The sequence below is a fragment of the Alternaria arborescens genome, assembly GCF_004154835.1.
Source record: "Alternaria arborescens strain FERA 675 chromosome Unknown contig_2, whole genome shotgun sequence".
NCBI classification, from domain to species: Eukaryota; Fungi; Ascomycota; class Dothideomycetes; order Pleosporales; family Pleosporaceae; genus Alternaria; species Alternaria arborescens.
In genome coordinates this window covers 153517-180203 of record NW_021167857.1, presented here as the reverse complement: position 1 = coordinate 180203, position 26687 = coordinate 153517, and the positions used below count along the sequence as shown (strand labels likewise).

At 51.4% G+C, this 26687-nt stretch overlaps 8 protein-coding genes across 8 annotated transcripts; 3 read left to right on the top strand and 5 right to left on the bottom strand.

Annotated features, from left to right (window-relative positions):
• Positions 1-774: 774 nt before the first annotated feature.
• AA0111_g873 (hypothetical protein) lies at positions 775-4782 on the top strand (the record flags this gene model as incomplete). The annotated part of the gene is made up of 1 exon (XM_028655209.1): positions 775-4782. One exon carries the CDS (start codon positions 775-777, stop codon positions 4780-4782), a length of 4008 nt encoding a protein of 1335 aa, XP_028511443.1.
• Positions 4783-6784: 2002 nt separating this feature from the next.
• AA0111_g872 (hypothetical protein) lies at positions 6785-7705 on the bottom strand (the record flags this gene model as incomplete). The annotated part of the gene is made up of 1 exon (XM_028655198.1): positions 6785-7705. The coding sequence occupies one exon, from the start codon at positions 7703-7705 to the stop codon at positions 6785-6787; it is 921 nt and encodes a 306-aa protein (XP_028511442.1).
• A 5970-nt stretch (positions 7706-13675) lies between these two features.
• Positions 13676-14812, bottom strand: AA0111_g871 (hypothetical protein; the record flags this gene model as incomplete). The annotated part of the gene is made up of 7 exons (XM_028655187.1): positions 13676-13715; positions 13899-13940; positions 14246-14266; positions 14335-14413; positions 14508-14572; positions 14639-14681; positions 14728-14812. The coding sequence occupies 7 exons, from the start codon at positions 14810-14812 to the stop codon at positions 13676-13678; spliced, it is 375 nt and encodes a 124-aa protein (XP_028511447.1).
• A 2142-nt stretch (positions 14813-16954) lies between these two features.
• On the bottom strand, positions 16955-17936 carry AA0111_g870 (hypothetical protein; the record flags this gene model as incomplete). The annotated part of the gene is made up of 2 exons (XM_028655176.1): positions 16955-17188; positions 17247-17936. 2 exons carry the CDS (start codon positions 17934-17936, stop codon positions 16955-16957), a joined length of 924 nt encoding a protein of 307 aa, XP_028511441.1.
• A 400-nt stretch (positions 17937-18336) lies between these two features.
• AA0111_g869 (hypothetical protein) lies at positions 18337-18981 on the top strand (the record flags this gene model as incomplete). Its single annotated transcript, XM_028655164.1, has 1 exon — positions 18337-18981. One exon carries the CDS (start codon positions 18337-18339, stop codon positions 18979-18981), a length of 645 nt encoding a protein of 214 aa, XP_028511170.1.
• Positions 18982-19199: 218 nt separating this feature from the next.
• Positions 19200-20473, bottom strand: AA0111_g868 (hypothetical protein; the record flags this gene model as incomplete). The annotated part of the gene is made up of 6 exons (XM_028655153.1): positions 19200-19232; positions 19303-19434; positions 19499-20093; positions 20140-20222; positions 20274-20346; positions 20430-20473. The coding sequence occupies 6 exons, from the start codon at positions 20471-20473 to the stop codon at positions 19200-19202; spliced, it is 960 nt and encodes a 319-aa protein (XP_028511171.1).
• Positions 20474-21387: 914 nt separating this feature from the next.
• AA0111_g867 (hypothetical protein) lies at positions 21388-23889 on the bottom strand (the record flags this gene model as incomplete). The annotated part of the gene is made up of 5 exons (XM_028655142.1): positions 21388-21757; positions 21867-22660; positions 22711-23396; positions 23458-23485; positions 23533-23889. 5 exons carry the CDS (start codon positions 23887-23889, stop codon positions 21388-21390), a joined length of 2235 nt encoding a protein of 744 aa, XP_028511182.1.
• A 1540-nt stretch (positions 23890-25429) lies between these two features.
• Positions 25430-25675, top strand: AA0111_g866 (hypothetical protein; the record flags this gene model as incomplete). Its single annotated transcript, XM_028655131.1, has 1 exon — positions 25430-25675. One exon carries the CDS (start codon positions 25430-25432, stop codon positions 25673-25675), a length of 246 nt encoding a protein of 81 aa, XP_028511183.1.
• Positions 25676-26687: the final 1012 nt, after the last annotated feature.

Below are 26687 nucleotides of genomic sequence, written 5' to 3'. Positions count from 1 at the left end.
CCCATTCGAAGTTCGTCGAGAAAATCCCCACCCCGGCGCGTGTTTAACGCTCGGCCATTAGCGTAACCGCTCAATCAATCGCTTCGTTCCGTCCGGGCGCTTAGCTTGCTACGCTATTGCACAACGTTTCAGAGACGTGATCGCGTCCAGAGTATCGGATCTGGCTAACTAAATGGGAGTGCGAACATGGGTTTGCCGAGAGCCGTGCCGCAATGTATAATATGGAGACCCTGAGGGGGCGGATCGCTTGAAAGTTTCGGGCGGGTCGAGGTAAGTCCTCAAGTACTTTGAAATGCCCATCACTTTAATCGTAGGAAAGCTTCATTGCACTAGCTCGCTTCGAAAGACGCGAACCTGTGATTGACTGCTATGACTCAATATCGATTCGGCTCGATATCTCCGGTAGACGAAGCACCACTCGAGGTGCACCAGAACAACAGCGCGAACACTAGACTGTCCCAGGACCGATCTCCAAGCGAGGTCCAGCTAGTGGCACACTCTAGTAAGCAAACAACTCGAGGAGATTTGGGATACAATGTTGACCGTTGAGCAGCACCACACGTTCGGAAAGGGAGCGCCTCGTGGCTCCCCTTTACTCTAAGATGGTACTACCTGGTCATACTAGCTAGCCTAAGTCTTATTCTGGGTTCCTTAATCGTTTGGCTCAGCTGTCACTCTAGGAGCAACCATGGACTGGGGAGTAATGACGGCTCGTCGGCTATACTCTTCGGATGGCGCTTTACTCCCACTCTCATCGCCGTGCTTTACGCGCAGATGACTGTCATACTATTCGAAGATGTGAAGAGAACGGAACCATTTGCGCGACTTGCTAAAGCATCGACGGAAGGTACAAGTGCATATGGCACCATTCTCCAGACCCCAAGAGCATGGTGGTCCATCTTTATGGACATCTGCTTCTATCGAAGGCGGATTGGCAGAACTAGCTGGAGTTTGGTTTGCGCTGCACTTGTCAACCTCATTGCACTGCTAGCTGTATCACCCCTTTCGTCGGCCCTACTTACTTCTGAGGAAGTCATTATTCCTGGACCTACCGAATTCACGAGACTAGTGCCTAAGAACGCTACCCAACTTCCAACAACTGCGACCAGAGACACTTACTTTCGAACAATGGCCGCGCTTATGAGGAATGTGTCAACGTCAGTCTGGGTCACCGACACCTCTCTGACATTCCCTTTTTGGCCATCGTCGGAGCTGGCACAGTATGGCCCCAGAATGACATCGTCATACGGTGCATGGAATGCAGAAACTACTACGTTAAGGTCAGATTACGTTTGCCACGATATGAGACTCAGGAGCGCAGATTTGATGGAAGAGCATTACTCTGAAGTATACTCGGTACAGAAGTACGGTCCCTACAACGGAACACAACCCATGGTCACGTTCGTGCTGGACTCCGATCAAGGGTGCAGATACGAGTTGAAGATACACCCCTTTGCTGACCTTGCGTACAATGGAGGCATGACCTGGTCCAATGCGACTACCTATTTCCCTACTGGCAACACACTCGGTATTGGCGGCATAGTTGTCCCGCCTAATGTTACTTCCACGCACGTATACGCACGAGTCAAAGCAACTCAAGAATGTAACAACCATGACATCATTCTTATGAATACCCCATGGACCGCCTCCTTGAACCGAACGGAAATGGGTCCCTTCATTCCCGAGAACGTGACGTACGAACGCTCATCCGACTTTCGTATGCGAGGCATCTTATGCAGTTCCCAGTACTCCATGTTCACAAATGTCACGAGGGCAACGGGCTTTGGAGATCAGAGCCACTACCTGAACGCAAGCTCCGAACCCGATTCAAGTAGCCGGGAACTTTCTGACAAGATGGTGAATGTTTCCAACTTCCAGGCGACAAGCATGCAAGACAATTGGAAGACGTACTTCGACCAAAAGAGCATGTTTATTGATTCCGAAAGGGCAACAGGGTCGATTCAAGGTTCGCAGGATGCCGGTAGAGCCTTGAGCTATTCTGGGATGGCGCCTGTGCTTGCCGCACTCTCAGGCTTCAATCTGATCGCCTTGATGAACGACCCCAACATCACCCAGACAGCAGCAAGAGTCAAGGGACGGTTTTTTATGGAGACGATACGTGAGGCGCTCGACTTACCAGAGTTCGTTCAACAAGAGAAACTCCAAGGGTCTGCCACTGTTGTTCAGGAAAGGGTTGTTGTTCTGACTGAAATCGGATTTACATTGGCGGCGCTGTTCTACGCTTCAGCTGTGTTTCTCGCCGTGCTAGTTTGGGCGTCTCGCTTGTCTCATCGACCGCTTAATCTTCTCTCGGATCCGTCTAGTATCGCGGGTCTGAGTCTTCTACTACAATCCCACCAGGTCCGAACAGCTACCTTCAGAAGCTTGCACGCAGCTTCAAGATATGACTTCTACAACTCTTTACGAAAGGAGAACTACTTGACGTCAGGCCAACATTTGATCCAAGGAAGCGCACAACCTAGTATGTTAAGACGGTATCTCATGTGGTGTGACGGACTTGCTAATTTCGGACGTACAGCAATCATCCCACCGCTCATCAAAGCGAAATCTGATTGGAGACCTCGTGTAATTCAAGTACGGATGCTTCTCGCCTTGGGTGTCTTACTTACGTCTATCATGGTCGCAATTTTGACTTTGAACGCTTTCTCCGCGCGTTCACTACTATCTCAAGCCGGCTTTACTTACGAGGCCGACATCTCTAAGTTGAATCTTAGTTTCCCGACGTTTGCACCTATCTCAATCGCACCGACCGTCGCCAGTATCGTAATCGGACTCTGGTGGGATCAACTGGACATGACGTTCAGGACACTTCAGCCCTATATATCGATGTCCCAAGGCCCGACATCGATCAATTCCGGGGCAGGTCTAACGTACAAATCCAAGACATGGGTTGGTGCAGCCATTAAAGCAGCCCGTTTCAGGCATTGGGTTCTTTTCATGGTCGCCGTCGGCTCTGTTCTGGCCCAGGTCCTTACTGTCTCCATGTCTGCTTTGTTCGAGAGAACATCCACAAACACCTCTAGGCAGATAACGCTGCTCCAGAACTTGGAAATGCGCCATGATGCCTTGATAACCGAAGTCGACGTAATTCGGGGCGACAGGCCGTACGATGTTTCCCAAAGCGTTTTGAACGAGCTGTATCTTGATGCTCGTAACAACTGGCTATACGGAGCAGGGATACAACATGCTTTCAACGGCTCGCAATTGCCCTGGTCATCAGAAGGTTGGAATTTCCTACCGGTCGACCTGTCGCATGTTTCAAACACGACTGGCCCGCAAACCCTGCAGGACCCCTCCAGCAGTACAGCGTTCGCATCGACTAACGTAAGCCTTCAAGTACCTGCTATCCGCGCAAGACTGGAATGCAACCCTATCGAGGAAATTTCGAACATATCATCGTGGCTTGAGCCCGTTAATCTTACCGAACACGAAAGTAGTATGCTGCCAGAAGATATGGCACGACTCAAGAGTACAGGAGGGCTTCAAGTTTACACATTGCCATCTAGTATTTTCGAGAACAGTTCATCCAAGACTACGACCTTCTCACCATCGACTTATGTCGCATGCTGCGCCAATGGAACTATTGAGAAACCGCGCCAGAGCGTCATGGGCTATTGGACCGCAGTTCGAAATCGATTTATATGGGAAGACGATGCCGAATACGTTTCATGGCCGCTGTCTATCGTGCCGAAATGGATCGTCGGGAAGCCCGTCAGTGTCAAAGATTCCAACGGATACCAAGTTGTGTATTTCAGAGAAATACCTCGAATGCAGGCTGCTAATTGTCAACCAATTATTGAGACTACGGAAGCTACTATAGCTGTCGATGCTCAGTCTGGATCCATAATTTCCTCGAGAATTGACAGTTCGGTAGAGCCGATGAATCTCGCGTGGGACGATGCCTTCACACGGCACGAGGTACCTGGCCATACTCCGGCACTCGCCAACAATACTTATCGAGGGCCATTGAACGTCACTACGTCCTTTGGTATACTATTCCTGGGTTCGATGATGGGATCTGCGAATCGACAGTTTGATGACAATGCCTTCGTGTTTCGAGACAAAGAGTATGGCATTGACATGGATCTTATGACCAATACAATGTATGCTATGGCCGGCAAAGATGCTGAAGCACTACTCAACTATACAACCTTCACAGCTTTGGCCGACCGCACATTCCAGACGTTCTTTCAGCAGTTCGTCAATAGTGGGTTGTCCTTGGCAGAGGGTGGCTTTACATACCAACCAGTGAACGACAAAAGTATAGAAGATCTGAGCCGTCCAATTGACGCGAATGGCACAGTTCTGTCGAAACGTGAGACTATTCCGACACGGAATATCTCGGCGTCAGTGTCGACCCGCATCCGTGTTCTACATCTGAACACCATTGCAACCTACCTGTCAACCGCAATATTGGTATGGCTTACAGTCACAACCCTCATCATCATCTGTCTGCAGCGAAATTATACGAGCTCAATGGTTCGCGACGTACAGCTCATTGCCGACATGCTGGTTCTCGTAGCTGGTAGCGACAAGTTCTTAGAGCTCGTGGAAGAGCGCGGCATCGCATTAAAAAAGGACCGAGAAGTTCAGACAATGCTGGGTTGGTTCAAGGACAAGGACGGCGAGGTTCGCTGGGGAATCGAGGTGGTTGGTGGAAGAGATCCAGTTCAATGGGTGGACGCTCTAGAAACAGGGAACCATATCCGGGAGAAAAGTCCGCTGAAGCCTGGATGGTTACTTCCATGGAGGAGAAACTAGTCTTTAGTGAATAGAGAGAGAATGATTTATTTCAGTCGCTATCTTAGCTGCGCATCGTCTACATGTTCTATGATCGGGAGTGCAGAGGTTCATAGGAGCAAAACCATTCACAATCTTGAGATCGACGCCGTGTGCTCCTAGAGCGACAGACCAGCTTGTTTGCCCGTATGCCTGTCCACAGCGTTTGGGATGATGTTCAACCAATGTATAAGATTGTTCCCTAGAGACACCGAATGCTTGCGTTGAGAACGGTGTCAACATTCTAGAATCCCATGGTTCGCGGAGCTAGACACTTCCTTGACTTAGCAGTATCGGGCTACCTTACCCGTTACGATCCGTGATTTCTGGAGGTTGGACGAGTGGCTGAATTGCTGTTGCTGACGTACATCCGTGCAGAGTCGTATCTAGGGATGTATCCGATCGATATCGATAACGGCAGACGGGAACGCTGGACTTCGTAAGTGTGGGGTCGATCCATGGATGGGTGGAGAAGTGTGACGGCGTGGAGCAAAGTAACCGACTACAATGTTGTTCTGGAACACGAGACTACTGCACGACACAAAGTCTGATGCGAATTCTGCTGATTATTTTGTGCGCGGATCGTTGCAAGTGCAGGCTGACTTCGCAGACTCGATGGTCGCTGCTTGATTGATAATAATCCTAGCTCACCAAATCGCAACAGGCTGGAGTTGGCCCACAATGCCAGCTGAACGCATGATCTGCTTGAACGGCTCCCCAACGACCGTCTTAGTGCTGCACACTGCAAGGCGCCGGCAGTCGTGTTTGCACTAAGGACTGTGGTATGTTGGGCGGCTGACGCAATGAACGGCGACTTACGGGCCGCGGAATTCGGGCCTGAACGCCCAGATGTCTAGAAATCTCGATGTGGCATACGAACGCGCAACATGTAGAACTCTCAACCGTGGCTCGAAACGCAGGTCTGGCTGCGTGGCCTGTATCTGGCTAGTGCGCGAGCTGCTACCTTTGGCCCTCCCGGCCGCTGTCAGTCGTGGGAACGCTGCTTGTGCGCGCCATGCGTGCCGTTGAGAGGGGGTTGGAGTGTGGTAGCTGCGACATGAATTGATTTTGGAAACATGTTCGCTGAAAGCCACAGAACGATCTGGCGCAGGACCTCAATGCATTTGTTGACTGGAGCGATCTGAGTCTGAAATAGCTTGCACTCGCTTGCGATGTGATCTGCAGGGTGCTCGCGTGGTCAAAACAGACGGCGCAGTCGAATAAGCATTGACTGTTTCGAAAAGTATTCTTAACATCACGACTCGGCTTGAAACACATTGCTCGATTCCTGTGACAAGAAAAGAAAACAGGTTGCTACCAGCGATCTGCACAAACATCTATTGCAATAAAGCACCAGGTTTTGAGATATACGCAATGGGACGCGAATCAGCCACGCATACATCCGAAATTAGTTAACTTCTCAAGCCAAAAAGCGTCGTGAGATGATAGCGATTGAATCTATTTCTGAGCTACAAATGAATTCACCAATCCAAGACGTCTTTGCGTACAACCCCACGTTCATATTCAAATAAAAAGGAGTCAAAAGTCCTCGACGAAGCGAATGTATGGAACAGATGGGCCCCGCTAGCCCGGCTGATTAGAACTAGAACCCCAAGATGGTATCCCGTATCGTGACTTCGTGAGAAATAATGTGCGCAAGAGAATAGAAGTGCAGACCTCCAGGATGGCCAAGTAACGCACCCAGTATGTCGCTCGGACAGCATGGAAGGCGTGGGATAAGGATGAAGATGAGAGAATCAAGCATGACAGATGCGGATCGATAACGTAGTGTAGAAATGAATAGATTGGGCCTGCGACACTGTCTACCTCTGTCATTACTCGAGTCGGATCAACTCTAATCTCCCCTGCCTATTTTTTTCTGGGTATATCGCGAAATTGGTATCCTGAATTATCGGCTCGTAGAATATGGAAGAAACCAGTCCATTAAACACCAATGCCATATTAAACAAGTGACATGGGATGCTTATGCGTGGAAAGGCTGATGACGGCGGGCGTGGTCGTGAGCGTGCCTCTTTGCGTTGACGTACTCGTAGGCGGTAACGTAGACAACCTTGGTCTTGGTGAGACCCTGGTAAGGGTTCTCGTCCTGCTTGGCGGGCGCAGGGGTGACGGCGGCAGCAGCAACCTCGATATCAGCTGTGTAGGAATCCTCGTCGGAAGCGGAGGAAGCGGAGGTGGAAGTAGGCTTTGCGGCGGAGTACTCGGCCTCCTTGGTGGAGCTGGAAGAAGGCTCAACAGAAGAGGACTTGATGGGAGAAGATTCGTAGTCGTCGGTAGGCGCCTCTCCACCACACATGTAGAAAGTCATGCTCTGGGAGAGATCACAGGTCTTAGTCTGGACGTCGTCTGGAAGGACATAGGAGCATTTGTTGCAAGAAGCGACGTCATGGCAAGACAGAACGGGGCACCATGTGTTCTCAGAGGCTGCCTTGAATTTTCCAGTCTGGTCGCCTGCAACGAGGTAGTATCCCTCTTGTCTGGTTGGGCATTCCTCGCCCTCGCAGTCCACGTAGGAAACGTCAAGGTAGTTGTTCGAGTATTCGCCCGAAGTCTGGAGGAAGTACTCGAGCTGGGTGATATCGACACCCTTGCACTGTTGCGTCTTCGAGATCTTGATAGACACTCCAGTCTTGCCGTCCTCAGCGGTAGCGTAGTTCTCGGCGTAGCTCTCGCCGGTCTTCAAAGTGACCATGCCGGATGAAGGGCAACCGTCGCCCTTGTAGACGGACCAAAGGTTGACATCGTAGTCGCAACGGTTGACGATGCGAGCGTGGGGCTGGTTCGTGTCACAGTCCTTGTTCAGGGCGACGGCGCTCCTCAAGCTGTCAGCAGAAGCGGTTGCGACCACGGCCGAGGCGACGGAAATGAAGGTAGTGAGCTGCATTGTTGGAAAGCTGAACCGGTTTAAAACTGGACGAAAAGCTTAAGACTCGAAGAAATCGATCGAAGGAATGTCGGCTGAACACCTGAAAGAGTGAAGTTATTCAGCGAATGAACGTGGGTGACGAAGTCTTGCTCGGGCGGTAGAGAAGAAGTTTGGGACCTGGGGGATGCGCAAGTAAATAAGATGGCTGTATCCTAGTCCACGCAGCCCAGGCCCACTTGGAAGCCCGTCCGTCATGGAACTAGTCGTCGCCACGGCATGGACTTCTTTAGAACGGGGCCAAACGTCGTAGCTAGTCCGGAGGACATGCATGGAACAGCGTGCTAGCCGCGAGCGGATAGGTTCTGAACAAGCTAGGTAAGGGGCGATCCAGTCGGCCAAGCGCAGTGCCTGATCGTCAGGGCACTTGCAGTGCGAGTGGTTGTAACTTTGACCATCTCATGTCGGGTAAAGTACGAAAGCAGAGTAAATTACGGCAGGGATGTCGCTGATCGACGTTGTTGTCTTGCTGGATTGCACTGGCTGCAGAGATTTTCGGCTAATACGAGGCAGCTTCTTGGGCGCGTCGTACTCTGACTACAACATAGATGCGAAGCAGTTGTTTGGCTCGTTGATCAAGTCGAGCGCTCCTCTGTTAGGGTGCGCAATGTGAAAGTATTCGAGTTGGTGGTGTAAAATCCCGAGATGAGTCCGCTTGGCAAGCCTGACTATCCTCTTAAGCGATACATCTCCCGTTTGCAAAGCTTGAATAGGGGCTGTGTCCAGGCCTTGTCAATCCCTCAAGAACATGATCATTTGGGACAAGTTGTCGGATCGACAAATTGTAGTCCAACCGTTACAACGACAAGTCGTAAGACAGCTGTCATGATAATGTTGTAATCGTTGAGTTGCGCGATCCTTTGTGATGACGACGAGCGTAGGATGCGTAGCAGGAGCATGCATCAAGTGCGAGGTCCAGGCCGGTGTGTTGTCGCAATGTCGCAGAAAGCCGGTAGTTCGAACCATTGAGGAAGGGCCCAATCCCACTTTTCATTTCCCGGCCTCGCCAACCGGAAGTCTCCCACGATAGGCGGTGCAAGATGAGATCAATACAGCCACACATGACAGCTCTCTGTTCTTTGTTGCGCTGATTGCGCTCAATCGAAGCAAACAGAAACTGACCTTGGCTGGCTTGGAGGTGGAGCGTAGCGCTGTGAAGCGTACGATGAATGTCGTCGCCCAACGACCAGACCATCTCGGCGACGCGATTCATACCTGAGTATGCAGAGTAATTTGCCAGCGAGTCGTCCATAGTTGTGCTCTGGTTGTGCACTTTGTCCAGAAGCGTTGTCGTTTGCCTTACTTCACAAATTCACTTTAGTTGGGCCTCACATATAGAATCTTGGTGAGGCTCTTTTGTCCGGCACGTGACAAAGGTCTGCTCATCAAAGATCTGCTTCTTCAGCTAGCAGCTTCTTATCCACTATCGTATTTATCCGACAAATGGACCTTGAATGCAACAAACAGTTGACAATACAGCTGAGAGCAATGTTTTTAGAAAATAGTAAATGTTCCTCGGAACCTCCCTCCACAAGAAGACATCTCGCCTGTATGCCTCGTCGATCCATATCGCGTCGACTCGGAAAACTTCACAGTGCAAGTCCAACTACCCGAGCATAACACGCCACACAATACGCGCCGCAATTCGACGTATGCCCTTTCGTTGTTCTACTCAGAGTCTTGTAAGGGGGGTTTATGGCCCAATGGTACCAGTCGTACGCTGAATTCATGCAGGCAAGGTCCTAGCGGTTATTATGTCAAGCACTGCGTAGTTCACGACGTCAATTCAAAGAACAAACCTGTGCCATATGACTTGCGCACAAATAGCTCGGCACACGTGGAGCTAAAGGTCTTGGGTTAGTATAGAAATGTGTCTTGCCCGACGACGCAATGAGTAACGTCCCACGACTACTTGAGCCGTAGTACGACATGGCCACCATCGACTGCTGGACAGCAGTCCAAAGCGCAATAGGCTAGATTCAGACGCCGCCAGCTCCTAGGTGGATCACTACCTATGCACATCACCAAGCTATGAGCATACGCCCTTTTTGGTATCAAGTTCCCTCATGTCTTGATAAGATCCGGTTGCGTAGGCGAAAACGCTCGTTAAAGACGTCTAGATTACATTCTCATTAGTTTGCTAGAATTCGATCAATGCGCGTAGTATCTTGGCTCTTAAGAAGACATTACACACAAACTGTATGTATCACAGGAGATACTGACAAGATTCAGTGAGCAACATCTGTCTTAGACTCTGAACGCTTTCGCCATGCTCCTCAGTGGCCGCTGTTCAGCGCACCATATATTGGCCACTCAAGCTTACACTCATGGTCGATTCGATATCAACGGAATACAGTAATGGCTGGCGGCGATATCCGCTCCCACTCAACGATCGAAGCAAAGACGCTCCTCACCTGTTATGGTACCACCTCAGTCGGGCTGCTGACCTGCTTTTGGATCAGCTCCGCATACGCCAACCAAAAACTACCAGCTGTCAGATACTGCCCACGGAAAACATGCCACCATACCCTTTGCTGTATGGCTTATTCTCCTGCGTCGATAGAGGCGCTCTACAGAGACTATCTTGAAGCAAAGCGCTTAACTCATACTCAATCGTTGCAAATAAGCGAATGCGTTTTCATGTTACAGTTATCACGCGGCTCTGCATGTAGCCAAACGAAGCTGCATGCTTACTCGTCCAGACGTGGTAGGCGCCACTCTTGCTGTGTTGCGGTCATGGTTATGCCGCCCGTCGGTGGATTTCACATTGTCTTTGCAGCCGCCTCCAAAGCGACCGGATACATACGGCCCAGTTGTACCAAGGATCCACATCTAGCAGATTGTATCTCTTCGTTATCCGGCTCCTTATCAAGTCATTGTACCTCCGCGGGACAGATGAACCGATCAGGAGTATCCAGCCCAAGCCTAGGATTACAGTGTCTTGACACGTCCGTCACTGTACGATAGCCGACTTCGATACTATGAGATCTTGATACGTCAGAATGTAATGCTCTAGCAGGATTGAGCATTATGTCCGGGTTCTCTACCGTTTAGAACAGGTTGGTCGTCTTAATGGCACCCCGCAATCGTTGCGCTTATTCTATGGTGTATCTCCTTAGTTCTGCCCCTCACGTACTACACTTCCGTTTGCAGAACACTGCGTAATAGCCCAGCGGTGCGGTTTGAGGAACTACTTGGCGCGTCGAACGGTGAACGATAAGCGAAGGACTAGATTCACAAGTACCTCAGTGGACGGAATGACTGTTGAAAAAAAAGTTAAACGAACTAGCGCTGTCAAGTGCAGTCTCCAATAGAAAAGTAGATTGGGCTGCAATGATCAGCAGTTCGAGACGCGGCAGTTTGGAGGACCATACCAGCATACCACAGGTGCGCTCGAAGCGCATGGCGGAGGTAGCGATCATCGCGGAGATCTTCTGGAGGCAATGCACGCATAGAATTCTTGCATTTCGCAAGGCATGTACGAATTCGAACTTGGTTAAACCAGACATCATTCTTAAGCGATGTTGAAAGTACCTAGGTAGCCATAACGGTCGCGGTCTAATTCTGGTATACTCCAGTTCGCCATCATCGATGTACACTAATAGTGATGTGTCTTCTCAAGCGAAAACAAGGCAATCCGCTCTTATGATATCATGTACATGCTCGTCTATCGCAATCGTGTGTCATATTGCAGTGCCCACACGATTCGCAGCAGCATTGAATATTGATACATGGTTTGGGTAAGTGGTGATGCAATTCTACGCCTGCTTACGGTACACAACAGCGCCTTTGCGGCGGCGGCGGTAGGTTCGCGTTGACTGCCTTTGATTGCAAAACATCTATCCCTTACGTTTGCTCACCATTGCCAATACAAAGATGTGCCTGAGGAATCTCGGGGACGAGAAGATACCTATGACGAAACCCCTGTTCGATGAACTGGCGGTGGTTCATTGATTGTTAGCAATGGCGTTGTGCAATCGTCCTACTATCTACAGAGCCTGAGGAGCTGGGCCATGGAAGCCATGACACCGATCTTCAATATCCAACATGGCCAACTTATCTACACGCCACTTTCCGAGACCATTTCGATACTCTTGGATACTGTGAAGATCAAATTGATCAAGGCAGGAGAAAGGTGTAGTACCATCAAGATTTGATTGTCAAGATGGCAAGAATATGGACTAGCCTTGGTGCAACAAACAAGTCAAGGTTGCTGGCGCGACAGACACAAGCAGCCGTGCATATTCATATCCAGTAAAGTACTGCTTCGAAGCAGCGGCTCGCGCGGGACCCAAGTAATAGCTCAAGGTATAAACTAAACGACAGCAGGATAGCTAGGCAGTCAAGTAGTATTGCATCGAACCCCATAAAAGTTCGACCCGCATCATTACCGTGCCACGCACGCGCATGATCGACTCGTGCATGATGTAGCTGCATGGGCCCAACTCCGCATGCATCTGACATACGCCGTCTGTGGCCATCTTACATACCTAGATTTTCTTGAGCGACGATCAGGTTTACGGGCGCGCATGTAGCGCAAGAGCCATTTCCGCAATCGGTACGGCCGGGAACGTTCAAGGATGGATCAAACGGCCACAGCCACGGCCCGTGATCGGTGCCTGGGTAAGCTCAAGATACGGGAGGGCTAGGTTTTGACATGGTATACGTGGTGATGAGGCTCCTACAAAGGTACATACTCGGTTCCTGATCGGTGAATTCGTGCGCCGGTTGTATGCGATGGCAAAGTGCCAAGTGCCTCGTTGAGATACCATGTAGACTTTAAAATTCGGAAGTTTTAACCCGTTGTGAGAGTAACAGGTCTAGAACTCGGATGTTGAGAAAGTCACTTCTGGTAAGAGGCCACCTAACTTTTGAACGACGGATGCGCTGTCTGTCTTGGTAGGTCAGATGGTGGTACGCCCTTCGCAGGATGCGTTTCGCCTGTGTGGTAGCATTTCCCCACTCGTGGCAAGAAACGGCAAAGAAGGGGGGTTGTAAGATTTTCGCGAAGGTTGAGTTTGATAACCAAGCGCGACGGTTGCGGTGAAAGCATGCCATATCTGCCGGATTAAATGTAAGCCGCCACAACCGCCAGCCAACGAAACACTTGCGATTTGAGCCGTGCCGCTGGTCTCCGGCATGCCGACAGCGGTTTGTATCTGACTTCGGCAACGTGGTCCAGTGAGGTTGAAGAAAAGATCATCGGTGTACAGCTTTGCCATCGGCTCGTGCCGTAAAGTGTTCAGCCGAATATTATCCCGAGTCGAGGCAAACCTCTAACCCGGGTTACTGCATACCATTGGTTAACAATGTTATGGTAAATCGTTTACCATTTGAGAAGCTCATTCGTTAGCGAGAAATGAGAGATTAAAATGTTTGCGGCACGTAGCAAAGCGCTTGCTTTTGATTGACGGATATTTGGGCTCGAGCATTGTGTAAGCTTCCTACGGATCATACTCTACAGCCTGACTATTGCCAGGAGCAATGAGCGGTGTGACGCCAGACGGAAAGAGAAACAAAATCTGAGAGCTGCAGTAACACTATGTGTGTAGAGGGAAATGGTTCATCGAATACAAAAAGATATGAGCTTTCCTTAGCTCTGCCACGAACGCCGTATCTATACACCCACAAGGACAGCTCCGGTTGAACTGAGTCTGCTGGTCTCTTGTACTTCTATAAAGCGCCAAACTCCAAAAGGGTAGAGAAACCAAAAAGCTTTTGCGTCTGCAAGTATGCGAAGGATCATTAAGGATCTGGAGTGATTGGCGCAGCACATGCGCTGATCTTCGGTGCAGGTGGACATTTCCTGTTCACATATGTGCTGACCTCAATTATGAAATACTAGCGCCGCGAAGGTCAGGTAGTAACGGGGTGTATGTCGACGAACATGTTCAGCAGCTGCGCAATGGTGCATACCAAAGGCGAAGCGCTTTATGCTTTCTTTCCGTTGATGGCTTTCAGCTCGACGTCACTGTCATAGCGTCAGCATTCTTGTTGCAACCCATGCACAGATTTGGCGATAGCAAGATGAAATGAACAGCTAGTGAGCTGTGCGTCGTATAGAAGAACAACCCACGCTAGTAGCCCATGGAAGAGGCGTCGCAAGCGTGCTGCAGTATCTCCAATGGCAAACGAGATAAAATTGAGCACTTACAAGATCAATTTGGCATTCGCGGGGATATGTCCGGGAAATCCACTGTTGTCCACAGTCAGCATTTGCATTCCATCATCTTATCAGATCATCGAGGTTCCAGAATCAGGGGTTGTCATAGGCTGCAGACACCCGCGTCGTACAAGATTCGCGGTTGCGGCGGCATCAACGTCCAGAAGTGCGGAAAGTTCTGAGAAGAATGGCTCAAAGGATCCTCGGAACGTCGTAAGCCGTGCTGGTCCTTGGCTCCGTGTGGCTTTCGTATCCGCAGTGGCGTGTACTTCGGCAGCATCCTGTCTTGCTGGTTCCCGTCCCAGTCACGGGCTGTATGAAATGTAAATCGGACTCACCGAGGACCATATGCATAATCACTGTATCGCACGTGTCGTTAGCACAGTGCATCCGCGTGAGAAGGCATATCGATCAGAGCATTACTTACGGTGTTATGATCAAAGTTGCCTTTTCTCCCAGCGTCATGGGTGACGCTTCTGCGGAGCCCAGAATGCCCTCGTCCCACCCTGTGCATAAGCGTCAGTCGACATGTAGATCTAGATTTGCAGAGTGCACATGCACCAGGTACGAAGCAGGATGATTCGGACAGCAAGAACATACCTTTGATGACTCGGCCTGCGCCGATGGGAGTAATCAGGTCACCCCGACCTACAGAAGTATCGAATCTGAGATACAGTCAATGAGACGTTCCATTTGGAGTCCAAAGCAATGAACTCTGCCGGCTTGCTTACTGTCCACCTTTGTGGTCTGGAGCATCATCGTCGAACAACCAACCTGGACCGTCGTTAGATATTGATATCGGGTGAAACGCTAGTCTTACCAGTGTATTCCATAGAGACTTCATCGTGTTTCTTCGGGTAGTCTATACCGTTGCCCGGCTTGATAACGAGCTTCTCTACGCCCATACTGCAGGAGTCGATCATGGATAGCGTTCAGGGTAGAATATTTCTTCTTGGTTGGGGAGGCAAGTTGTGAAGCTCAAGGCGAACAATGTGCAGAATACGTAGAGTATACACTTCGCTTGGTGGTGATCAAAGAGCTAGGACGTCTGTTAGAAGTCGAGAATATGTAAAGATGGATGTGTAGGTCGAGAAGTGGGTGGATCCCAGGTTTTAATAGTGGTGCCGATATGTGAACCGAAGAACAGGAAGCTCCGTAGAGGCTCTGACTGGAGCTTAGACTTACATGGCTTTTGCTTCGACCAAAAGCATACCAGGGTTTTCCCGCGAAGCTGTGCAACAGATTGGCCTGCTCGGATGCGTCAAGCATACTTTTTAGCCCCTTCGCATATGCGCCTGTCCCACATCTTTGGCTCGAAGGCAATTGCGGGCTACGTATGGTACGACCCACAGCCGTCAGAACGTGTCCGTCTCTCGGGGAATCCTGCCCGAAGCTCAGGCCGTTTTGAATGTCAGAAGTAAGGTTGGTCTAGCCCTTCCAAACCGCTCTTCATCTGCAACATCCCAGCTGACACGCGATTGGGGCTCCACAAGTGACATGGTGGAAGGTTGTACCCGTACTAAACTTTCCCGCGACTACCGAGCGGCCTGCCAAGTTGGATACCTACCGACGTTTGTTTTGTGACAACGCGGGCTTAGTCGCATCCGAAGACGGCCTCACTCCTAGTTTGACACGGGCACAATGATGAAGAACTTTGTGCGAAATTACACCGATAGGGGTAGTAGATCGAAGTAGGGTGGTGGGGTGCAAGAGACTATGGTTAAGCTCGCGAAGTGCGGTGACTGTCACTACAATCAAATGTGCGCACGGCGTTGGCGCTAGAACCTTAATCCCTTCCAAGAAGCCGGAAGGCGCAAATAAGCCGGCCATGGTCCCTATCTCATTAGCAGTGGCATGATGGAAGCAAAAAAGAAAAAGCGCCTCTGACGCTACAAACCTCGGCCTCGTCGAATAGGACACGACCGCTGCGCTACCTAGGTACACAGTCATAGAGACTATGCGTAAACTTTGATTCGGCAGCACATCAGGACCTGCATAATTGGCTGTTATCAAGCCTGAGTAGGGCGCAAAAGAATCTGATTGCAAAACTCCCCTCAAGCTCCGAGGACACAAGTGGCGGTCATACAGATTTGCGAATGGAGTAAGTATGGACAAGGGTGACGTACATGTGAGAGAACGCAGAACCGTTCCCAGAAAAGTAAATGTTTGTTCATCCGCGGTAGATGTACCCCCACGGTTTCAGAACTCTCATGGTCTTGTACAACTTAATCGTTCCTCTAATCCACTCTGCTGCTATAAATCACACTCTTAATGTGCGAACTGAAGACCCCTTCTTTGCTCATCAATGCCTCTAATCCATGTACAAGATGCGGACCCAAGAACCCTAGCTATATTTCTGCTTTCAAGTTTATTATGGTTTGCCAATCAGAGGCATAGCGGGATCACAGCCGATTGCCGTACGGTGCTGGACCCACCCGGAGAACAACCGTATTGCAGCGGTTCGTCAAGAGAGCCAAATGCGGGATTGCTGGTTATCGTGCTTCTCGCGGCAAACGAATAAATATTTTGGACCAGGGTAAGAGAGCGCAAGTAGTGTGGGGCTAAAGATTGTGAATCCGATGGCCATTACACGTGGTCTTTTGACCGTGCTTTAACCATCCCCTTCTCAGTCCATCAGCTAACTTACGATGAAGACGATCGCGAGCCCTGTGCGTTGAGCCGGGAGCCCAACAGCGTGGTCTGGGAGCATTGCACGCTTCACATTGGCTAGTTTAAATGCGCTTGCAGCGGTAACTGAGTCGTGGAGAAGCTCCACGCATCTGGAGTGCAGCATCGTAATAGCAGAGCATGTAGCCCCAGTTGACTAGTGATATGGACTACACCGACTGCACGTTACCATATCAGCGGACAATTTCGCTTCGAAATAAAATATCCGAAAGGCAATGCGCGCTGCATGCTCACTCGAACCAACCGTTGACAAAAGTTCCTTGATAACGTGGCGCCGGCTTCGTGGCCCGAAACTTTCAACAAGGAGGGTTTCAGTGGCGCCTCCAACTACCGAAGGGCTACCCATGGCCAAGATGATATCACCCTAGGTTCGTCCAGAATGGCGATTGCGCCAGGTCGGTTACAGCAATACTAGAGAAGCCCGCATTGGGGAAGCGGCTGTCTTTGCGCACACCGGCCCGGTCAGCATAATGTATCTGGTCTATCCCTGCCTTGCGTATGAAAGCCAATAGCCGCGCATAGTTTGTACCTATCTGGTCGATTCCATGACTGTCGTCAGACATGACGAAACCACCTCCCATGCGTAAGAACATCTATGACATACGTTAGTAAACTCGACGCCGAGCTCGGGCATATGGCGGTGTGACTGACTTGACATATGGGCAAGCACGGATACGGCTCGGCCAAACCTTTTCGCAACCCAGACGAGTTCAATTCGAGAAGAGCGCCATAAGAGGCTACGTATTCCAAGTTACGCTTTATTCTGTCCCAAACGCCAGGCATGCCCTGGAAATCGGCGTCGCGATGGTCGCTAAGTAGGCGAATAAGATCAAAATGCCCGACCACTGGTGGCTGTAGCTCCTGAAGCATTTCGTACTGGGAGTCGAAGTAGTCCTCAAAGAGGCGCTCGTCGGTACCACCTGCCTTGTCTCTAGCTTGTTCGTACATGGCGCGGTCGAAGTCGATTGGTATCGTGTGCGTGTGGTGGACAGAGCCCATGAAGAAATCAAAGGTGTACTTGTCGAGGATGCTGCGAATGATGTGCAGCGTAGATGGGCGGATGTACTCGGTTTCGAAGCCGATGAGTATCTGGATCTGGTCCGAGTACGCGTCTCGTAGTCGGTGGGCTTCGACGATAAAGTCATCGAATAGCTTCGCGAGACTCTGCTCGGTGTGAGATTCGGCTTCTTCAGGATAGAAGTCTTCCTGCGGCCTGGGTATATGCTCCGTCAAGGAGAAAGTATGGAAGCGTTTGGCTATTGCTGCCTGGACGACTTCCTCAAGCGTGTTCTGCGCATGTCCACAGAATTGGCCAGAATGGCTGTGGTGGGAGTAAGGCATCTTTCGACAGTCACTACTTGTTCAATTCCTCGCAGCGTGTAGCTGTCTGGTGTCAAAGCTAGCTAGAATGTGTAGCGGGGTACCTTCAAAGGACGATTCCTACTTCACCAGTAAAGCTGCTTGACTGTGAGTTGCGTGAGGACGAAAGATTGCTCTGTATGCGTCCAAGTACAATGGATGGACGTACTTGGAAAGATATCCGCAAAACTGTCAAGCGTGTCCCGCTTTGCTTCCAAAAGTTCTGGCTGGGACCGCGAGACGAGACGAATGATGTAATCCGTCAGCTTCGGAACGCCCAAAACGGCATAGTCTACAACTTTCACTCTGCACCAGCCCCAAAATACGCAACAGAGTCGCGTCGTCAACTTCAATACTCAAAGCCATCTACGCCAATCTCAACATGGCAAGTCCTCAATTACCCATAGCGCCCTCCGCATCTCCCACAATATACTTTGGTTACGGTTCAAATCTCTGGCTTCACCAAATGACGACACGCTGCCCGACGTCGACCTACCTAGGAGTCGCCCGCCTACCAAACTACCAGTGGATAATAAACGACCGCGGTTACGCGAACGTCGTCGAAGTGACCGATAGTAACAGCACATCCATGTCTCCTTACGACGACGTAGTCTTTGGTCTCGTCTATTCACTTGAAGCAGAAGATGAAAAGAGACTAGACAAGAACGAAGGCGTGCCCGTGGCTTACACAAAAGAGATGCTACAATGCGAGTTCTGGCCTTCTGACACAGAGCACAAAGTGGATACTAGCAAAGATCCGGAAAAGAAGGAGGACATGCTAGTTTACATCGATAGGAATCGTGTCCAGCGGGATAAGCCGCGAGAGGAGTATATCTACAGAATGAACCAAGGAATCACAGATGCTGTGAAGCTAGGTGTGCCAGAAGACTATGTGAGGGATGTCATGAGGAAGTATATTCCGGCTCAGGAAGATGACGATGGAAAAGAAGGGGAAAGGGAGAGGATGGCAGAGTTTGCTAGAGGGCAAGCGGCAGAATTCAGGGATGAGAGTGGTGTATTTCAATAAGATATCGGTATGGCAGTCACGGTGTGTTGGCATGTAGCGCCACAGAAGTGGAATGGCGGAAGAAAGAAGGAATTGACTGAGCTAATAAACTAGATGCCGTGCGAATGTGAAGCAAACCACCAAGAACGTCCGTAGACGACATTGTGACGTGACCAAAATTTGAGCTAGTGTTTGTCTCCAATCTTTCCTTTTGCTTGGCCATGTGCGTCAGAGGCGTTCTACAACTCCTCGCGAGCCCTGCGGTAGCTGGCCTATCAGTGCAATGCATTAGTCAGGTCCGGTGAAGACATGCTAGTAATCCGAAGACTGGTGTCTACGCACCTCCTGTTCGACCTGCAGCTGCTCGACGACGGGTGCCAGCTCAGACAGAATCTCGTATGCCTTCTTGTGGTACTCGAGCTGGGCGGCGATGAGTTCAGCGAGGTTGCGGAGAGGCTCGGGGGTGTCGAGGACCTATTGTTTGGTTAGCGTCTAGGTGCCAGTACATGGGGGTGCGGGCTGGAGGCTATAGTCGTACGTTCTTCATGACACCGACGGCCTCCTCAGTCTGGCCAACAAACTCGTCTTCGGCCTGCTCGATCTTGGCTCTCGCCTCTTCACTAATGTCGTCGTCCATGGCTGTCTTTGGAGCCTGACCTGGCAGAGTGAAAGCAGGGCCCTTTGCGTTGGCCTTGGTCGCATCCAGGCTCAACCGCGAGTTCTCGACTGCCTTGCGAGCACGTGTAGCGAACTGGATGTTGGTGTTGAGCGTGGTGCTCCAGCCGGCCAGGAAGCGGCTCTGGATCTGGGCGTCCTGGGCCAGTCGGGCCTCGCCGACCTTCTCGCTGGCAATGGCATACTTCTCGAGGGCGGTAGCAAGGGGGTCCTCACTGGAGCTGGTCTGCTCCGAGGTGAGCATGTGCGACGAGTTGAGGGCAGCGCGGGCGATGGCATGGTTGAACGTCTTGGGCTGGGGCTTTGCTGAGGGCGGAGCAGTCAGGGCAGCCTGAGCTTCGGCGGGCGATGTGGCGCTGGAGAGCAGGTTGACCTTCTCGGAGACGGTGCGGCCGAGGTCGTTGAAGGATTCGCGGATGTTGGCTGGGTAGTCGTAGGCTTCGTTTGCGTATTGTGAGCTAGGCAGTCAGACCAAGTACCAGCACGTCGAGGGAGGTGTCGTACGTGACCTGCAGCATCGTCGTGTGCACCTTCTTCAGCGCATCGACCCGCTTCTCGAGCTCGATGTAGTCCGGGGGGAGTTGAGTCTGCAGAGCCCGTATCAGTACTGCCCAAGTGTGCTGCCAGGGTAGCCATACCTTGTCCTCGACATTGCCCACCTGCTCCTTGACATATTGCTGCGTCCGGGCAGCCCAAGGTGTAAAGGAAGCGCTGCAGAAGCCATGTCAGCATATCTCCACCTCGCGCTCAACCGTCGCGCAGCTCGCGGGTCGACATTGCGGGAAAAAGCATACGAGATGTTCTTTCCGAACGCTGAGATCTTTCCGAGGTTGTCCATGGCGAATAATAATGCGTGTTATGTCTCTCAGAGCCCTGTTCACGTCTTCTGGCTGGGCGGCGTCGTCGTCGTCTTTGTTGTTGCTGCTGTTGTTGTCAACGTCGTCGTCGTGGTCGGGGTGCTCTTGCGACTTTCATGTGTCTCCGCTGCCCGCTCCTGTCAGGGCCGCCCACCATCCCTGCATACTAGCCTGCTTCGGGCGCCATCTCCAACGCTCCACTTGCGCCGCAACGGAACAGCCACGCCTCAACTTCACCCAAACACTATCTGACGGTACGCACCGCTTGCACAGCTATCATATGCACAGGAATTCTATTTCATCTTGTTGAATTTGTCTTTTGCATGTCGCTTGTGAGCCACAATGCGTTACGGTGACGGTGTGCTTATCTAACAGTCCACATGATAACTTGGTCATCTCCTCCATCACGACCAAACTTTCCCTCCGTATGCATAAGATCCCTCTTTGCTACTCCGTACTTCTATCGATAGGATAGCGAACACCCGATCTCCATGGGACGTTGAAACTAACATGCGCCAGCAAACGTTACACCACATAGCTTTCCCTGTCCATCGCTCCATTCTGCCTCTTTGGTGTTGACCTGCCTCGGCATCTGGACACAAATCTTCATGCTGTGCATTGCGGCAGTGGTACCAGTAGGCAAGCCAGGCCATATCTGTGGAACGACGTTGCACAGAACGCCTCTCGGAAGGCCACCTCGGCCATGGGCCGCGGCAAGACAGGGCTGATAGAGCGTTCTAGACGAGAAATACTCTCTACTGTCATGCGCGCAACCGTCGTCTGAGGAACGTGGGCGTATGCGCTGCCGACGTGGCATTGCGCATCATGGACACCAGTCCTGATGTCTTATGCAACTGTCTTAAATAACTTCAGTATTTTTTGCGCGCCACACATCTTACTGCACAACGTATTGTTGCTGTGACCCTGGCGGATAAGCCTCCGCGCTTGACGACTTGCGGTCGCTTCCGTACCCTGATGACTGCCAGTCCGGAGATCCGTATGTCGAACCCAAGCCGTCGGCACTCGTTACCGTCATATTATCAGATGGCGGTGAGTCCGAGATAGTCAGGGAGCTGAAAATTCCTCGCATCTCTCGTAAATCGTCCGAGACTTGGTCTTTAGGCGCTTGTGTGCGGTCCTTGATGAAGTCTTTGATGGATCGGATTATCGGTGGACAGCTTTCGTCGTTAGGGAGCCACCAGTCTGATGGACCGAGACCCATGGATTCGAGCATGCGGTTTCGAAGAACATCCGAATAAATATACCTGATGCTCCTGTTAGTAGAGGTTCGGTAAGACTTTCTTGTTACTAGTCTGTGCCTAGAACAAAACACTCTAATCTCCCGCCGTTGCACGAACAAAAGATTTCACTTACCCTGCTGCTTCAATCTTCGCAAACGTCCGTCGAAGCCATTGCACAGTCTTCTGATCTTTCGGCAGGAACAAGGTCGCAATCGCGAAACTGACCTGTGCCTCCAGTAGTGCGCCTGGGGGAGCCTCCGGGTACGCGCATATAGCCTCAAAGACCTGCACCGCCTTAAATGCTTCTTTTGTAACTTCCGGATCAAGAGGCACTTTCAGCGCCATGGAAGACGAAATGGCGAACATGAACTGTATGCCCCATAAATCCAGCTGCAGGTAGTTCGACGTCCACAGCGGACCACCCCATATGACGTCCGGCTCGTAGGGGTTAACAAAGTCTTCTGGGTCTAGTTCTCCTGGAATCTGATGGACCTTGTAACTGGGATCCGTCAACTTGTCGCCTAGGTTTCTCCGGAGCGCCTCCACCCTCTCCTTCAGTTTTGGCAGCTGGGTCATGAAATCCTGAGGATTGACGAGACCTTTTGCAGTCCTTGCAAACAGGTCATTCGAATCTTTTGCTACCAGTCGTGAATGCGCAAAGCGCTCTTCGTACAGCATCTCAATGTCATCTGGCTTCTCGCGTACCTTCTCAACGTAGCATTCGTGTACCGTCTCGTACCACTCGCGACCAAGCACTGCTTCACCGCCAGACTGAAAGCCAACGAACAGGTCGAATCGGATGTACCAAAGAAGTACCTTGCAAAGGAAATCGGATTTAACGATAGTCTCCGGCGTGTATAGACGGGTGAGCATCTCGAAAGCTGCTTTTTGATGGCCCATAAGGTTGACCCAGTCACCGAGCATCTCCTGGAACCGGTGTCAGCATAGAGAAATTGGTTCTCTGCAAGAGTCTATACCTCAATACTCGCAAGTTGCAGAATGGTCAAAAATGTTGCGAGCCCCTGCTTCTTGTTCTTCGTGATGGCTATCCTCAGTCGCGAAACAGATTCGTTGTAGAACTGGAGGAAGGTGGACATGCGACCATCAGGCTGCGCAAGCGTGTGGAAATACGCTGCGTAACCAGCTACAGCGTACTTCAAGGGCTCAAACTTGGTCGCCCAACTCAGGAAATCGCCTTTGAGGAAGCCATGCGTGTCGCGTTTGAGAGAGTAATGATGGACGCTCATGTGGTTCCGGAAGTAGTTCAAGTAAAACTGGAGGTCTCGCGCCATAGCCGAAGCGCCCTTGGTGGTTTGCGCACTGCCTTTCCGAGACATGGATGGGCGTACCGTAGGCGGTATCGAGGATGCTTCAGTGGATGGAGACGTACTTTGATCGAGGAAAGAGCCTGGTGTGTGTGAAGAATCGCGAGCGTCTTGACTCTTCGACATGTCATCGTCGTCATCGTCATACTCAACATAATCGTCCTCTTCATCTTCGTCCATGATCGCAGGAAGGCGCTCCTTGTCCTCTCCTTCATGGGCTTCGGGTGAGGATTGATCCCCCGCGGATGCAGACTTGCCTGACTTTGATCCACTGCGTGTCGATTTCTGACTGGACTGTGAATCTGGGTAGATACACTCGCGACTCCCCTTGCGACATCCTAGCAAAACACGTCAGACTAAGCAGTTCTTGAGTGTGTGAGAGCAAGCGCGGATACTCACGTTCGCACACGGGATGGTTTTCGTCGCACTGTTACCTATCAGTCAAGCCTCTATCCCACAAGGTAGAGCGCATACCTTGACTCTTCTTTGCCTGCATGTGAAACAGCCACTCCGTGTTCTGCGATGCTTCACCTGTTCGCCAGGCGCTGGTCTTCTTCGTGCGCGGCCATTAGCACCATGCGCTGAGCCCATTGGCCCAGATATGTCCTCATACTGATCAACGTAGTTTGGTTGACCAATGTTCTCGTATTGTACAAAGGGTCCAGGAACACCAGGTTGAAACGGGTTGTCTGGCAAGGTGGGTGCATACGAGCCATGTGAGATTATAGTTGGTGGGGCATGCTGAATGTTGGAATTAGGGATCGCATTCGGATCAAGGTTGTAGTACTGAGGCGGAATGTTATGCCCAGGAGGAGGATAGAATCCAGACATGCCTAGGAGGGTTGGAGAGGATAGAAAACTGATGGAGTGTAGGTTGTTTGTATTGGTAGATGTTGGTGAGCCGTGGACGGTAAAGCTTGCCGTAAAAGGATCAACGTCATCCAGTTGCAAGGGTCCGAGGTCGATCGCCGTGTCCACGGGTGTGACAATGGCTCGGGCGCCAGGTACGGGATTTTGGAGGGATATACTTGTAGAAGCACGCTTGCAGGATCGAAGCCGTGATTTAGTTCAATGCACGCTGGTTTGGGCGCGCGGGTGTTGGCCCCAGCTAGCACCAAGACCAAGCGGCCTGGAATAAGTATGCGATAGACCTGCGTCTCGTCCACAAAGGAGCAAGTCCGTCTCCTGCACCACAATTGCTGATGACGGAAGCATGTGCAGTACCAGTCTGAGACTGAAACTGGGCAACGTTGAGGAAGAGAGAGTACAGCAGCGGCAGGCAGAGGTCGTGTGAGAGAGTTAGCCTGTGACAGGAGGCTTGTGTCTAGTTCGGACAAAGAAGCAATGTCCAATGCCAGGAATGGATAGTCTCAATTTTTATCAAACGTCTGCATCTAAGGCCGGGGTGCAGTGAAGGGGAAAAAGCAAGCCGCACGCCGCTGAGTTGTCTCCCAGGCCGCTGTGCTATGGCCGTGCACCTAAACGCTTCCGCCTTCCGCGCAGCCATGGATTAGCTCCGTGCAAGACGCCCTCTGCGATCCCAGGTTTGATCGCTCCTGATCACCGTGCGAACTGGTCCACTCGCCAGCATCCACATGGAATGAATTCTGGGGAGAATAGAAGGGTCTGTCCGGAACAGTCGCTCCAAAATGCCGTATAGGTCCATATTTTGACACATCCCCGCCGTTGATCCCGCCTGTCAACTACTCTTAGGCGTGCTGCCACGGCGACTATAAACTTCAGTCAGCTACGGCTTGAGGCAGGTCGTGGATCGCCTTTGCAGCAGACGGACCCAGCCTAATAGGAGGCAAGCACAAAATTGGGACATGATGTGCATCGGCCCCGATTTCACCAAGGTGGTGAGGCATGTGGGGCGTTTAGAGAAGCCATGGGGCTAGGTCAATCGTCAGCGAATGGGGCGTGATGTGAAGCTGCTCTGGAAGCGGCTGTCAGAGTTAGTGCACACACTCGTACGCGCTACACACGAATGCCCTTACTCAAGACTACCTGAGGGTGTCGTTGAGTATAGGGCAGGGCCGGTATATCCATGGACTTTTCCGCGAACTCCACTCTCCTGAAGTGGGGAGTGCCCCGATGCAATGCAGTGCAATTGCCCGGTGGCAGCCTTTAGACTTTCAAGCCTCATCAAAGTGCCTGTTAGGAAGAATATCAAATTGATATTTCATCTCACAAACGCGGCTAGTGAGGACGGCCACAAATTAGCCAGCCATGCAACGCCACCGGCTCCTTCGTACTGAGTCAACGAAGGCCGTGGACGGGAGAATAAAGCCTGCTTCGAGAAGATGGCGACCCTGCCTGCTAACCATTATCAGCAGCTTCGAGCTCAGCCCCGGGTCCCTGTCCCGTGACAATGGTAGCTCTTGGATGCCTGCGTCTCCCAGGGCACGGAGGCGCCACGGCTGTCTGCACGTTGGACGATGCTGCTGGCATGCCGCGGGAAGATTGGCGCGCAAATGTAGAGCTAGGTGGCCTGATGAGGATCGCCTCATCTGCCTTTTATCGCCCAGCACCACTAGGCGGCAACGGCACTTGGGAGAAGTGGCATGGAGACCCGTATCCTCCACTACCAGACTGGTTCCCTTTGGAGGCACTATGAGGTAACTGTCTCTGTTTCGTGCCATGCAGGAGTGGCCAACAGGAACCGTCTGTCCGGCCTGTGCGCAGCGACTGCAGACTCAACCAAGGCGGGGCAGGACTTGATATCGTCATGGGCCCTGACAGTCAGTGAGACCTTACAGAGGTTGATGTCGTGTTCTGCCCTATACCAGCATGGTAGATGGCGGCTGCTGTAATGGCGAATCTGGCTGCAGCTGACTGGTGGACCTTGAGCGAGCGAAAGAGCGGGACGCGACCGTGCAGTTGCTGTGCGTCATGCGAGCGGCGGGCCTTTTGGGTGGATCTCTCGATGATTAACACCACATCTCATTTGCCTCGCAGCTGGAGAGGCCCATATGCTGACGGGCCTAGATACGTTGTGCGACGTCTGGCGGAACCTTGGAAAGTCCATTGTTGCAAACATTGCCGCAGCTCCAAAGCCACCCCAGGCATGCCAATCGCAGACTACGTGTGCCTACGTGTGCCGGTGGCTTGCGTCTTGCATGTCGCGAATGACGGGCTGGATGTAACGGCAGAAGGTGAGGTAGTGTGTGGGGTGGCCGTCGAGCTTTTTTGCCGTCGTTGAAGGAAGAGCAGGCTTAGATTGGACTACTCGTCACATAAGGGCGCGACTTGAAGATGCACTATTCCGCGGCAGAGGACCCACGTGTAGCTGACAGGGTTATGCCCACTTCCAAAAAGACGACCTAGAGAATCGGCATGGAACAAGAAGAGCAGGAGACCGGCTTCCAAACGCTCCGTGACCTCTCTCCACCAGAGTGTCTCGTGAATTTTACGCTTTCTGGCACGTCGCCGACAACATCTCCAACGGGTCTTCTCTGTCTGTCTGGGAAGGAATGACTACTGCTGCTGACATTGAGTAAGCCCAGAATAAAACTGGAGTCTACTGCCAGATGCATCATGTGCGACTGCAGTCTATCCCTGCGAGATCCTCCAGTGTCATGTTCCTCGCATCAACGTCATTTCTGACTGCCTCCCATAGACACTACCGA